Source organism: Trachypithecus francoisi, unplaced genomic scaffold (genome assembly GCF_009764315.1).
Source record: "Trachypithecus francoisi isolate TF-2019V2 unplaced genomic scaffold, Tfra_2.0 Lachesis_group3, whole genome shotgun sequence".
Classification (NCBI taxonomy): Eukaryota; Metazoa; Chordata; class Mammalia; order Primates; family Cercopithecidae; genus Trachypithecus; species Trachypithecus francoisi.
Window position 1 is genome coordinate 43626170 of NW_022681468.1, and position 15342 is coordinate 43641511.

The 15342-nt window shown below is 44.2% G+C and overlaps 1 protein-coding gene across 3 annotated transcripts in view; it reads right to left on the reverse strand.

Moving 5' to 3' along the window:
- The window catches only part of PRKCH (protein kinase C eta), a 244160-nt gene that overhangs the window by 2966 nt on the left and 225852 nt on the right, over positions 1–15342 (reverse strand). For all 3 annotated transcript variants that reach the window (XM_033187812.1, XM_033187813.1, XM_033187814.1), the window contains exon 13: positions 128–271. In XM_033187812.1, coding sequence (XP_033043703.1) covers positions 128–271 — 144 coding nt within the window. The remainder of the gene's footprint in view (positions 1–127; positions 272–15342) is intronic.

A 15342-nucleotide genomic window follows, 5' to 3' on the forward strand; every position in this document is an offset into this window, starting at 1 on the left:
CTGTGCAGTGACCAGCTGAGTTTCTCGTCTGTCACCCACAGGGGCTGTCTAGCTGTTCTATGGACTTTGGTGGAATGCTGTGACATCTGAAGAAAGGAAAATCTCTGTGACAGCCTGGGACACTTACGATTCTGGGTCTGAAAGGTGGTTCCAGTTGGCGATGGTTCAGCTGGGCCCAGTCGATTTCCTTAAAAAAAGGATGTCTCAAGATGGCGTGCTCACCTCCCTGAGTCAGGCTGCCCAAGCGCATGGTGGGGTTCTTGGTCATGAACTGAGTGAGAGAGACAAAAAGTGTCAATCATTCATTTACATACAACCAGCATGTCACAAGACAGCAGGCATCAGCCATGGCAGAGGAGCTGTGCGAGACTTTCTGGCAGGTCTTGCTTAACTAGCTGGGTTTTCCATCACAGGCAGCACAGTCAGTATGAATCATGCCTTAAAGGCGCAATTGCCTGTGTGGATTTATAGCTTTTCCCATTTCCATTTCAGACATGGCCACTAAAATAAAGCAGGAGGGTCCAGTTTTCTTTTCTGTAAACACCATGTATTTTTCTTTCCTCTTTAAAGAAAAGAAGCTCTTTATAACAGTGTGCCTTTCCCCAGCACTGCAGTTGTGGGCAGCAGACATCTTCTGAATGGGGCTACTTTCAGAAACAGCTGTGCCATTTTTCTGAGTGACCTGACCAGCTGGCCAGGATTCCCGCTCTCTGACGAGACCGCAGAGAGGAGAGAGAGTCATTATTTTTGAAGATCTGTGTGAAGAAGCAGCAAAGGTGACATACTGAAAAGGTCTGTGTCCTGGCTCTAGAAAAAAACCAAGTTGGCCACTTTTCTTTATGCAGTGAAGATATCATAGCTCTAGATGAAAGGCTTTTCTTCAAGATGTTCCCCCCACCGCCACTGTTTCGAAGTAGGTTCAATGACTGAGATTCCATTGCTCCATAGACCAAAAACTAAAATGAGCACTGCCACACAGCTAAGCAATGTGTGCATAGAGCTTCTCCGTCTTTCCATCAGTTGGGAAACTTCCTTACTGCTGGGTTCCTATCAAAATATGCTGGGCTAAATCTGCTTTCCCAAAATAGCCAGGAAAGATGTTCTGATCACTTCCTGAGCAAGGACTAGTACAGGATAATTCACTTTTCATGGCCGGAGTGTGGTTCTCAATTTCAAAGACATTGAAACTAATTCCCCATATTGAAAGAAAATTGTCTTGGATAAAAAGTTTTGTTTTTGTTTTGATTTAAATCAAACTATCTTTAAATAGACTTATGACAGTCCCCAAGCACTTCTTTCCAAATCTGATTTGTGAACAAGACAAAAGTAATGCTGTGTTTATAGAAATTGTTTTGGAGCAGAATTTACAGAGAAAATCTTGTTGAAGGTGCAGACACGGAAAGACGGTATTTGGAGGTGGTCCCCCCTGCCATGCCAGGTGTCCGGAGGTGTCAAGCTGCCAGTGTTGATTCAAATGAAAATGATAATGTTGAAGGAGGCTGCAAAAGTTCCTAAGCAACCTGATGGGATATACCTTGTAAAATGCTTTCAAAAAAGCTTCAAACGGCAGCTAATAAATGAATATACTGACAGGGTTTAATTGCTTCTCCTCTCTCTTAGTAACAGGGATTAAAGGCCACAGGTGGTTCTGGGTTGGAGGCAGGACCCAAAAGTAAAAGCAGCATTCAGAGCGGCACAGGTCCAATCAGAGCAGCTGCCATTCGAGGCACTTACAGTGGTCACCGGGGATTCAGGAGATGCATATCTTATAAGTAACTCAGTTCTGTAAGAGCTAGGAGTTAGTTCATACTACTTGGGCTCTCACTGAGTAAGCCTGTGCAATGCAGGCAGGAAGGGGGAAAATACTTACAAAAAAGAAATGAATAGATTCTTGTGTTAGGAAAGTCAACGGGATACAATTCCTGATGGAAGAGCAGTTGCTATTCTAAGAGCTAGTTAACAAAAAATAATGCTGCAAAAAACTCGGGAGACAGGATGGCAGAACACACCCAGATGGCCTGTGGGAAATTCCCAGGCCTGCCAATGATGTGAGAGAGGACATCTTGTGAATGGGTGGGTACAGCTTGTTCTTCTGGGCAAGACAAACAGTGCGGGACTCTATATGCCAGGGTGGCTGAAGCCCCAGTGTCCAAGAGGCTTGCCCATTCCTCCCTGCCCCTGGCACTGAACCCAAGCTTCCATGGGGCACTGTGGAAGAGGCCTTGCCTGATGACAAGTAGACCAAACACGACCGTCCATCCTCTAAAAACTGCACCCTTGGAACTGGGGAAAGGCAGAATAACCCTTTCACTAGCTTGATACTTAGCCTCTTGGGCTTCTGATAAATCCTTTTGAATAACCAAGCAGTTTTGTTTTTATTTTTAATACCTTGGCCTGAGCCCTTTAGATGCAGCCATTCTCAACTTACACACACACACACACACACACACACACACACACTTTGATTCAACTGACAAAGGTTTTTAGGGAGTCTACTCTATGTAAGGCAGCACACTAGGGGTTTCTCGGGGACATGCAGATGACAAAGACAGTGTCTCTCCACCCAGGAGCTAATGGAGAGAAGGGGGAAGAGTCAAGCAAACTTCATAATACACAGCCGGATGAAATGAAAAGAGACTTAGATCAAGTGCTGTGAGAGTTCGGAGGAGGGACGGGGCAAATAACATTGGGGCTGGTGGTGGGAAGGCAAGTGACAGCCTCATGGAAGAGGTGGCATTTGACCAGAGATGAGGATGAACAGAATTAACATATTAGGCATGAAGGAAGAAAATGTGTCTGAGGACACAGCCAGCACAAATGCAGAGGCATACAAGTGCCTGGTACAGCTGGCATGCAGAGATGACTGAGGAACCGTGGGGGCAGCCAGTGGGATCCATCAGAGGTGAGTGATGAGAGCTGCATAGCAATTTAGGGGATGACTCTAGCCACAGTGTGATGAATAAATCTTAAATGGAGAGGCAGCGCCTGGTGCTAGCAGTTCGAGGCTGAGACAATAGCTGAGAACACACGAGAAATTCAGCAACTAGGAGAGTTTCTAGTTAATCAGAAGGAAGAGTTGGAAGCACATTCTGGAAGGCTGTGGAAGAATGAACACAATCCACCAACTGCCTGGAAGGGGAGTGAGGAGTCCAAGATCTCAGGTTCTCCCTGGCTGCCTGATGGGGCAGTGGTGTTGAGTAACAGAAACAGGGAACAAAAGAGGAACAAGAGATTATTATTTGTAGCATGAGTATCAGTAGCAGTGTTAGTAGTAGTAGTAGTTTTGTTAGTGGAACAAAGACAAAAACAGCTCACACTTAATGAGATCCTATAGTCTGCCAAATCTGGGAGGTTGATGGGCTCAGCTTTGCATTGGAGGTGTATGGGCACCCATGTGCAGATGAATTCTAGGATAAATCTGGGGTGCAGGCCAGGGCTGGCCATCTAACGCTCAGAGACATTGAAATTTGAGCAACCACTAAAGCTGGGAGGATAGGTTAGATTGTGGAAAGGGACAGAGACAGACCAGAACTGAAACCAGCCCTAGGTCTCAGACACATTTTATTCGGTCTACATAATGCATTTTGAAATAATTTTCATTACTTCTCAAACATTTAAACACTAGGAAATGTCATATCACATGAAAAGTCAGGTTTTCCGCTTCTCATGGAAAATGAGATGCTCAGGAACACGGTGCCTGCACTCCTCTTCCATAGAAATGGCCTGGAGTGGAGCAGGGGCTGCTGCTTCTCATGGGGCATCAGAGACCCAGTCAGCCACATGCCCCACCACTCCCTATCGCCTCCCACCTGGCTGGTGTCACTCATGGACTTTCATGGCTCCTGACCCCTGGCATAGAGTGGGAAGCAGCCAGGGTGGCAGCTGGAGGAGCTCATGAAGAGGCCAGAGGAGGATGAATACCATGAAACAGAAACCAGGACTGGGAGGAGAAGGGTCCAGGGTGATGCTAAGGGGGTGGAAGCTTTGTGTGTCATGGTGGTGGTGGGGTGGCCCTTCTACTACTACCCCTCTCCAATGATGTGAAGATGAGGAAGTAAGGGAACATTCAACATTAGTCTCAGGGCTGAAATCTTTCACAGTTCACGTTGGTGCAGATGTGTGGAGTTGGAGGTGGACAGCTTTCCATCCTAGGCCGGGCACGGGCCTTTCCCTAAACACTGTTTCTACTGCTGTGGATGGTGACAGCATAATCCTTTTGCAGAAAACTTTCATTATTTGCTTATGTCCCTAATGGGACCCAAAGGCCAGTAAGTTAACAACTGTGCTGCTCAGGGCCATCACTTTCATCCACATCTAAGGTCACACTGAAAAGTTGCCTCACCTCAGCTGACCTTCTCCCTGACTGTGATCCAAGAGGGAAAGTCGGCCAAAGAGGAAAATAATGTGACTTCATGAAATATTCTGCACACGTTTACTGAAGGAAGCAGAATGTTTTCTAGGGCCAAGAAAAGCACTTTACAAGCTGCAGAGAGTGAGGGGACCAGGGTGGAAAATCTGGATTCTCCCCCAAATATAAGTCTCAGACTCACTGGAGAGCAGCAGAAAGAGAAGGGTCAAGAACTCGGGGAGTCATTTTGTGCTCCCCTTCCTGCTGTGGCCCTCATTACAGTGGAACTGAACTAGAGGATACTCAAGGACTCAGAGGCACACCTGGCCCTCAGAATGAGACACTTAACAGTTTTTTCCCAGGCTACAGAGTAGGTGTGGCTGCAGGGGAAAACAAGCAGACATGCTCCCTCCTGAGGCTAGCTCTAACAGGACACATAAGGGATTTGGGCCAGGTTTGTATAAGAATGTCCTGGGAGGCCTTCTGCAAGCCAGGGAAGGCTGAAAGATCTAACAGCTTCTCTGACATGGAGGGTTGGTCAGGATCTGCAGCATCACTGCTTGTTTGTGTAATTCTTTCACCACTGAGTTATTGTGTGACCTTGGACAAATTTCTTAGCTTCTCTGGGCCTTAGATTTCTCAATTCTAAGATGAAGATTTTCCTATATTTCAAAATGTTATGATGAGTCCATGAGAGAATTAACATAAAGCTCCTGGCACAAAGAAAGCCCTCAAGAAATGCTAGTATTGTGACTATCTTGTTGCTGTCCTATGCTCGAATACACTGTCCCTAAACACTGTGTTCCCACTGCTGTGAACAGTGGCAGCATAATTCTTTTGCAGAAAACTTCCGTGATTTGCTTATGTCCCTAATGGGACCCAAATACCAAACTTGTAAGTCCATCCTGTTCTACTTAAAGGCAGGGGCACAGATAGAAAGCTGCCGAGAGACTACACTCTTGAGGTCAGCCTTGACCCTGAGGCTCAACTGGCTCTCCCTGTTCCTCTAGAGCCAGGAAAGAGAGAACAAGATCTCCTTCTGCCTTCACCGTCCTAGGCTCCAGTAGTGCAGTGGGGAGGAATGGTCTTTGGAAAACAATGTTTCTTTCTCTTGCTTTTTAAAAAAATTTCTGAAATAGGATCTTCCTATGTTGTTCAGGCTGGTCTCAAACTCTTAAGCTCAAGTGTTTCTCCTGCCTCAGCCTCCTGAGTAGCTGGGATTATAGGTGCACATCACCATGCCCGGCTAATTTTTGTATTTTTAGTAGAGACGGGGTTTCACCATGTTGGCCAGCTTGGTTTCGAACTCCTGACCTCAAGTGATCCGCCTGCCTCGGCCTCCCAAAGTGCTGGGATTACAGGTGTGAGCCACCGAACCCGGCCTACAAACAATAGGTTTTAATGTGCAACTGTATCTGTATTAACAACAGAACAGAGATACTAAATGCAGCAAGATGGGTGCAATGGAGCAGCTTCTTTACAAATCTGGTGTCAGGTATGGTGCTTATCACATCTTGTGGGCTGTGCTACACATGAGGCAGCTTCAGTTTTGAGTTGTTGGATGTTCCAGATTATAGAGTTTAAACTAATGCTGTGACATTATGAGTCTTGAAAAAACCGGGCCCAAATGTACTTTGAAACTCACTAAAATATAAGTAATGGCTAAAAGTATTTTTTTCCTCTTTCAAAATCTGTCTGATTTCATAGGAAGAGGAAAAGTTATATAAATAAAGCAATTAGTCTAATAAGATTTTCTTCCAGGAGCCAGAGAACACTGTATTTTCTACCCAATGGCTGGATTTGGCTGTTGGGCAAACAAAATAACCTTCTCCGTTCATTCAATTACAGACCTTAAACAAAGGGCAGAGAGAGAGAGTTAGCAGCTAATGCTGGCAAGTTAGAAGGGAAGGAAACCATGCCACAGAACCTTCCTGCCAATATTCCAGAGAGATGATCCTAAATGGGGAAAAGGCATTTTATGGCTCTAAAGAGGGTCCTGGGGGAGAAAGGGCAGAGAAAGAGCACAGGACACAGAATAGAGTATGGTTCACAGCCATGACGCCCAACCTCGCCATGGCCATAGACCCTAATGAATGGCCACCTCGGGCTGGCGAGAAGCACATCACGCATGCATGTTGCAGGCGCGTGTCCGTCTGAAGGATGCTGCTGGCACACGCAGAGTCTGACCCAGTTACGAAGACCAACCTTCTCCTTTCATACCCATCCTGCTGGCTGTTGGGGAGATCTGGAGACACCCTGTGCTAGCAGCACCCTCCAGTTCAGGGCAGTGGTCACTCAGGAATGTGGCTGCACAGTATAAGAAAGACACCAGGCTTGGACCTGGCATTGATAAGTCACTTTTCCATAGGAGAAGGCAGTGACAGACATTTAAATGTAAGATGGGGCTGATGACAGTCCACTGGGGGTGGGATGGGGCTTGGTAGGGTGTAAAGGACAAACAACAGACTTCTGGAATCACTCTGGGGAAACTGTGATCTTCCCAAGTTCAGGTTCTTATACAGAATGGTGCTGCTATGGAATACTGGATGAGCCAAGAGAAGGAGAAGTGCTCTAGCCTGCTCAGATTGGATCTGGATGGAATTTGCTGGCGAGGGCTGGAACTAGTAACCTGCACACTCATGGCAATGGCCCACCCTGCCAGGTATCCAGACTAGTTTGAGAAAGGGGAAGCTACAGGAGTGGAGAGAGTAGAGAATGATACAGTTTGATACAAGTTACCACTTAAGAAGTGGTAGCCATTACCACTACATATGTATGCTGCATACTCTTTTGTTGCACTAGGCATTAAGTGTTCCAGATTCGTTGGATATAATCCTTATAGCAACTGTGGTTATTATTCCCATTTTAAAGATTAGGAAACTGAGAAACGGACCCATCTGTAACCTGTCACATAGTTTGGAAGTGCTACAGTCAGGATTCAGACTCAGACCTTTGCTCTCAGTCCCTGTGCTAGACTTCCTCTCGAGGCTACCAGTTTTCTTATTTGGATTCTGGGTTAAGACACTTGGACCGACAGGTGAGGAGAATCACTACACAGTTATCTTTATTTTCTCCTAATAAATGACACTCAGGACTTCGCCAGATGAGAATTCACAGCACTCTGTGTGTTTCCTTATGTTGTACTTCTTTGCCGGCTCATGTGACATTCTTTTTCCTCTGATTCCATGGAAGGAGAAGGGCTGAGAAGTACATACAGTGCAGGTGCTAAGTGAAGGAAGAGAAAAGTAACAGGGCTGGAAAAAATCCCAGGCATCCTTCCGCCTGAACACCTGGTTTTATTTCAAACTACTGAGGGTCTTTATGCTGGAAAAGATAGAAGGACACTTAAAATTTTCAATACACAAAGAGCTGTTGACCAGAAGAGGGGTTAGACGAGAAGTCATTTCAGGGAGAACTAAATTCAGGGAGTGGGAGTTAAAGGAAGCATATCTAAGCGTTATCATAAGAAAAATTAAAACACATAATGTGGTTGTAATACTCAATACCATTAAGTGATGAGAGGGCTTCCTGGCAGGAACAGGATTGTGTCATTGAAAACATCTGAAGCAGAGCCGGACTGGCCTGTCCGGCGTCAGGTCGGTGGCCACACCAGCGGCCTCCACAGTCTGTGCCCATATCAAGGGACTCTTTTCTTTCTTCTCTTTTTGCATTTATCACTAAAAACTCTGGGAGGAGAAAAAAAGCTGGCATTTTGAAGACTGTCCTTCCCTCAACTACAGATGCTTTGTTTTCCTTGAGTTTGAAATGGGCTTTTCTTTATAAAAAATAAAGTGAAATAAACTTGCTCAAGCTGATGTCCCCGAGCCAGTGAAGGAGGAAGTGGGCATGCGGGTATATTTGAGAATGCTGGCGGGTCAGTGCCTTCTCTGGCAGGTTGTAACTGACCGGCATCAGAATATTCTGTGCGATATCTCCAGAGACACACTACACAGTGTACTTTATTTTCTCTTGATGAAACTCAGTACGGTAAATGCCCTATACTGTTCCTGCAGCGGGGCAGGGGCAGTGCTCAAATCTGTGGTGGGCTTGCTGGCTGTGTTTTCCATGCTATCTGCAACTGGAATCCAGCAGCCCTTCATGAGCACATACTCAATTCCTTTCCAAGGTTCCCAACACCCCGCACCTTTTCTGTGTTTTATAATCATTATTGCTTCCCTGTATCTTCATTCCTGTCATGGGACAATGTTGATTAACCGTAGGTAAAGGTTAGAGGCGAGTCTCGGAGATGGAAAGCCAAGGTCATGCGGTTGTGCCAATGCCCGCAGTTAGACAACATGCTTTTATTCCTGACAAACCAGTCTCAGGCAGCTCTGACTGATGGGGCGGATTTCACTGCTCTCCAATGACTTCCAAGTGTTAAGAAAAAGCTGCTGCTACCCTACATGCCCAAGCTATACAAAATACTTTTCTCCAGGTATGATTCCCCAAATGTAGCTACTGAAGAGAAGTGAGTGCTAAACAAAGATTCCCTAGTGGGGACTATACAATGTCCTTTATTCTTCTCTCATGAAATCGAGGCCAGTACCCTTCTTTATCCTGGATGTGCATTATCTTTGGCATCCAAACCAAATCTAATGATCAACTGCCCAAAATTATTGACCTTTGATAGTTGGCAAGGACAAACAAACAAAAAAAACAACAAAGTCAAATACTTTTGTTTGCAAGAGTTTTTGTAACTTGAAACAAAAAGCTTTTCTGACCCACAGACACTGGTTAGCAAATCTCCACACAGGAAAAGTTTCCAGGGTCATTTTACAAAAGCTTTGACATCTTTATCTTCCTGGCAGAGATGGAGATAAATGAGACATGCAGCATGAGTACTCTATTCAAAATAAAGAAAAAAATCCTTCACACAGCTATCAAAATGGAAGGACCTCCCACCTTAGGAAACTTACAATCTAATGAGGGAAAAAGAAGTAGAGAACAAGAACTTCAACAAAATTGTATGACTTAAAAAGACCCAAATACAAAATCTCCGGGAAGAGCAGTGTTTTTCTGTTTTCTGCAGACACTGGCCTTGATCAGTGAGCAAATGGTTCCTTTTCTGAAGGGTGTTAACCTCACTAGGGGTTTCGGTAAGAGGCCTGTGGGGCAGCTTCCTTTCCTCAGACAGGCATTCCAGTCCTGATTGCCAGGTTGCATGTTAACCACTCCTCTTACTCAAGGATCTTTTGATAACTTTCTTTTGGATTTCCCCTAACAGTGTTTGAAAAACCAGCCCTAATGATCTGGGATTGGATCCTCTGCGTTATTCAGGTCCCATTTTTCCTTCCTCTTCCCCAGCCTTCTCCTGGCTGACCACCTTTGTTGGCTTCCTTGAGCATTCCAGCCTCTCTCAGGAGGGGAGTAGGGAAATGGAGAGGAAGACAGTCAATGCTCCTGGAATTCACTGCCTGGCGACAGATGTGGGACACACTCAGGGCTAAAAGAGGATCCCTGAATTAACTGTGGTTCCCCCTCCTTTGTGCATAGAGGCAAGCAGGATTCCTGCAGACAATGCTCGGATGACGAAATCTGAGAGGCTGGATCACAGAGAAATCCACATGCATACATACATACTTTAATTTCTATAAAGCTTAGGAACAAAAGCATTTTATAATCTCCTTCTGATGCCGAGTTTACAGTGCTTCCAGAGTCGACAAAGGTGACTCAGGAGAATGCACCCAGCTCCTTTCAGCACTTATTTAGCCCAGGCACCTGTGTGAGCTCAAAGACAAAGGTGCCGATTTCACCTGAGTAGAGCCTGAACCACGTGATTTCTTCCTGGAGCTGATTCAGCAAAGGAGTACTAACCTCTGAGACAAGGCCTCGGCTTCCTGAGCTCTGCTGACTTGCCTGGGACTTCCCTAAACCTTTCCGGACCTAGACGAGGGCAAAATTCAGCAGAACCTCAGAAGCCCTAAGCAAATGACAGACTTTCTTTTGCCTTATCATTATCAGCATTTTGGGATAATTTACTGCCAGCCTAAGAAACCTGATGGCATGGTGACACCAGAAAACAGGTAGTATATATTCCCAAACCAAGTTAAAAAAAAAAAAAAAACAGAAATAACAGCTGGAATGCCTTTTATTTTTTCTTTACACAAACGTGTGTGTCGTCATACGCCTTTTTTCTGTTAACTTCTGAGGATCCTGCCAGTGTGAATACTGCGTTCTCTGCAAGTCGCAGGTGAGGCTGCTTTTGAGGCACGCACATGTTAAGTATTAAACAAACATTTGAAACAAAGATGAGAAAAACAGAAGTGAAAGCAAGAAAAATACTCTTTCCAGTGTGCTTATTTGGGTATATATAAAGTTACTTTTAGATGTGCGATTACTGGTTAATGATTTAGGGAATTCTTTTCCAGTAGAAATCCTGGGCTAAAAACTGTGTGTGCTCTAACTACCCCCGCGCCCACTGATTCTGCACTCCATGGGAAAAGTTCTCACAAGCAAGTCCTTTGTCCACTACCCACGTCTATAGGAAATGTTTGAACAGCTACACACAAAGAACTCACAAGTCCACAACCTTGGGGGTGTTGTGGGTGGAGAGGGCAGTGGTAAAGGTGATGACAGGGAGGGCTGGTTGGGACAGTAGTATTAGATTAGGGGTGAAGAAGATGCTGGAGCCTGCCTTGCCAATCATACACTTTTAGAGGAAGGCTGGACAGTACACACCCTCCCCAATCCTGAATGTAGGCACTAGCTGACATCACGCCAGATGAAGCCCTGAGGTCTTCAACATCTGTAACTCTATAGTACGTAACATAAACAGGTGTCTGAACAGTTTCCCTAGATACAGAATAATAATAATACCTTTCATTTAAAAAGGTAAGAGGGAGTTCAACAAGCTTCCTTCTTAAATAAATCTCCATCTCAGGAAGCCATGGAAAGATGCCCCTCCCACACTGAGATGGCAGAGAAAGGCACTGTGAAGGGCTGGCTTGGAGATCTCAGCTCTTCCTGCCTCCCAGTGGGAAAGGGCAGATCCAGCCGGGAAAGGATCTCCCAGGGCCCCAAGGAGGCAGCATGGGGCAAAGTCCAACGATGAGGATTCTCTCCTTCTCTGGTCTCTTTTCTGTTAAAAATGCTTCTTTGGGGTACCCTTTGTTACTACCCTAGGGGTTGAAGGACGCTTCTTGAGAAGGCATAGAGTTTCTTAAGGGACGCTGAAGAAATGAGTCGTGCTAAAACCACTGGGTAATTTTGTCTGTGTCAAAAAATCATAAGGGTGACATAGACTCCCAGGCCAGGAACCCGAGACTCTTACTTGGATTTAAGAGATGTGGCCAGGATCCACAGGGCAGCTTGTATGTGGCTCATATCATCTGCTCTTTCTGTATATTTGTATTGTAAACCATTTCCCTTCATTTGTGAAGATAGAGATCACTTTTTCTATACAGGCTACAAATGTTTCTTCACACACACATGCTGAGCTTGTTTGTATAAGATACTCATTTATGTGGTGGTTTTAAAAACTTTTCCATTGTGGAAATTTTAGACAACAGTAACACAGACCCTCATGTATACTCATCACTCAGTCTTGATGGTTACTGACACATGCCCAGTCTTGTTTCATCTGTTCCTCCCCACAACTCCTGAATTATTTTGAAAGAAATCCTGGAAGTCACTTAATCAGTAAATACTTCAGTCTGTTGGTCCACTCTTTATACAACAGCCAGGGTGATCTTTTGCACATGAAGTAGTGATTGCATCATTCATGCTTGCTTGGAATTCTTCAAAGACTTACGCTGGCACTTCAGATAAAGTCCAGTCTCCTTCGTGTGGCCTAGGATGTCCTTTGGGCTCTCACTGTTCCCTCAGCCTCCTCCCCTGAAGCTCTCACTGCCCCACCCCTTTGCTCATCACACTCTAACCAGCCTGCCACTGAGCTGCTCAAATGGACTGCTCCTTTCTCAAGACCTCTGCACACTTTCAAGCCTAATTTCTCTTCAGTCTTTATTAAATGTCATATCCTCCAGATGGCCTCCTTTGGTGGCCCAGGTCATGTTAGATCTGCCTGTTAAATAAATGCTTTCAAAGAACTTTGGATTTTAATTTTTTTCTCATTCAATTGTAAGTATACAGTTAAGGTATAATTGCTCTTTAAAATTTCTTTCTCCCTCTCCACCCCAACTGGACTGTAAATTCCACAAGAGCAGGATCATATTTGCCTTGCTCGTCACTGGATTTCTAGCACCTCGCACAGAACCTGAGTATTGCAGAACCCATGCCTGCTATGCACGTGTACATTGATATAAGCCTATTATATAAATAAACAGATCAATATCTATTTGGCTATTTACACCTCACCTATGCATCTTTGGTCAAGATTTAAAAGCTCCTGGAAAAACAAAAATACAATTTCCTTAGGAATAAAAGCCTACCACAGCCTTGTGTAAAATTAAGCACGCAATAACCTTGATGATGTTGCTGAATTGTTCAAAGAGAAGATGAGGATAATAACACCTCTAAGTGTGTTGTGAAATTACTACTCACAAGTTAGCAATACTAATCACTTACTCTTGTATTGTGCATTCCACTTGGAAAACGCTTTCATGTATACTGCGTTATTTGAAGTGCGCACTGTAGGTGTTATTATCACACCTTTACAGACTGAAAACCAGCGGCAGAAGTCAAATGAGGTCTAGGGTATGTTCTTTCCGTTCTAATATGTAAAGTCCTTTCATCTCTCTGGGCCTCAGTTTCCTAATCCACAGATGAGGAAATGTGGACAAAGTATTTTTAAACTATTTCTAGCTCTACAATTCTGTGTTTATGCTTCTAACGATCACACAAAACTATAAAATTAAGGGCAAAGACAAATAATTACAGTTCACAACTTAGCACTCATGATTTCCCTACTGTTTTTAGAACTATGCGAAACACCATCCAATGGATTCAACTATTCACATCAGGAACTCTTGAAGTCACCAGGCTCCCAGAATGTCTGATCTTAGGTGGACACAAAATTCTGGAAAAAGGCGTCAAGTCAATAGTGGTAAAGAACACAGTATACCTTGATCTGGCCCTGTGCAACCAAATGAATGCTTGTTCAGAGTGCATGTACCACATCTTATTATCTATTCATCTGTTGATGGACACTTGGGTTGCTTCTACCTTTGGGCTATTGTACGTAATGCTGCTATGAACATGGTTGTACAAATACCTATTAGAATTCCCACTTTCAATTCTTTTGGGCAAATATCCAGAAGTAGAAGTGCTAGATCATATGGTAATTCTGTTTAATTTTCTGAAGAACCTCCCACCATACCATTATCCACGCCAGTTTACATCCTCATCAGCGGTGCACAAAGGCCCCAACTGATTTAAGTAATGTGTTATGGCCTTTGATGAGTCACAATTTCTCAGTGCTTCATGGTTTCCTCCTCTATAAAATGAGGGGGTGGGAATGGACAATCTCTAAGTTTTCTTCTGGTAGTAAAATAACTATATTGGCCTAATTAAATCAAGTTGCAATTAGAGCCAGAAAGCAGCCTGAGTGGTTGGCACAGCACGCCTTGCTATCTCATACCCTCCTCCTAATATGACAAATACTTTTGCAGAGAAAAGGACAGAGTGTAAAAAACTCATTTCATGCATGCAGCTCTCAGCGGTAACAGTGCAGGACACTTCCTGGTAGGTACCCTGTGCCAAGCACTGCTTCAGGCACCCACACATGTTATCTCATGCCAACCACGCAGTAGCCCTGTGGGTTGATACCCCACCTGCTGAGGCATGGAAGAATTATGCCATTTGCCCAAGGAAATGGAGAGGAAACTAAGGCATGCAAGACTTATGCCATTTGCCCAATGTCACACAGCCTATTAGTCAAAGAGCCAAGATCTGCCCCCAGGCAGCTCTGCTCTGGAGGCAAGTTCTTAACCAACCCAGTTCTGATGCCTTTCCCTCCTCAGTGTGTCTCCTCAAGTCTAGTCTTGAGTGCTCTGAATATTTCTTTCTTCTCTTTGATCACATTTCTATTTAAATGTCTCAGTCCCCTGCAAAGACTAGCTGAATGTTCTCATCTATACCATTTAAGCTGCTTGTTTTTAGACATGGAGAGTAAAATGTACCAAAAAAAAAAAAAAAAAAAAAAAGAAAAAGAAAAAGAAAAAGAAAAAGAAAAAGAAAAAAAAAATCCCAGAAATCTTCTTAGTGATTTTTTTTCGTAATTTTATCTGACAACATTTAAGTGTTTTTAAGAAAATTACATTGAAGGTACATGCCTTGAAGGAGGAAAACACGGAATGCTTATTGTGTGCCCGGGAAGTTTACCTATATTATTTCATATAATCCAGACAATCACCCTTTGATATGGATTTTATTACTTCTATTTTACAAGCAAGGACACTGAGATTCAGAGCGGCACAGAGGCTTGCCAAGGTCACTCAGCTGGAAGGTAACAGGACTGGGAGGCAGGCCTTGCGCTGTGAGCCCAGAGCCCCTGCTCCTTCCGATGTGGAAGATGCCCAGAGAGAGTGTCAAGTGTCACTTAGGAAAATGAGTGCTAGACACATGATATGTAACAGTCGCAGCTGCTGCCTCCATCACTGGAGCAGCTGGCGTGAGAAAGGAGCTGAAATAAAGAGAAGTGAAGGGACTTGTAGCTTCCCAAAAGTGAACCTGCGAGGAGAGAGAACTCAGTCTCCACTGTATGCGATTCTTCTGAGGCACCAGAGGCTGTTTCCTCTTAGAGGAAAGACTATGAGGCTATTACTGGATAATATATTTGCTCGTTACCAAAAATATCCATATTTACATAAAAGATATAGCTTGAAGTAACTGAGCTCACCTGGTTAAAAAAGAAAGTCTTAGAAATTCCATATGAATCTTAACCTTGCTTAGTACTTGTCCTAGGTTCTAGGCTAAGGGGATGATACCTAATTTCAGATTTAGTTGGAAAGAACTCTCTCAAGAGGACTCTGAAACACGAGAATAAGGTTGAGGACTTCTGAAAATGTAAAGACAAAAAATTAGGAATGTCCAACCCA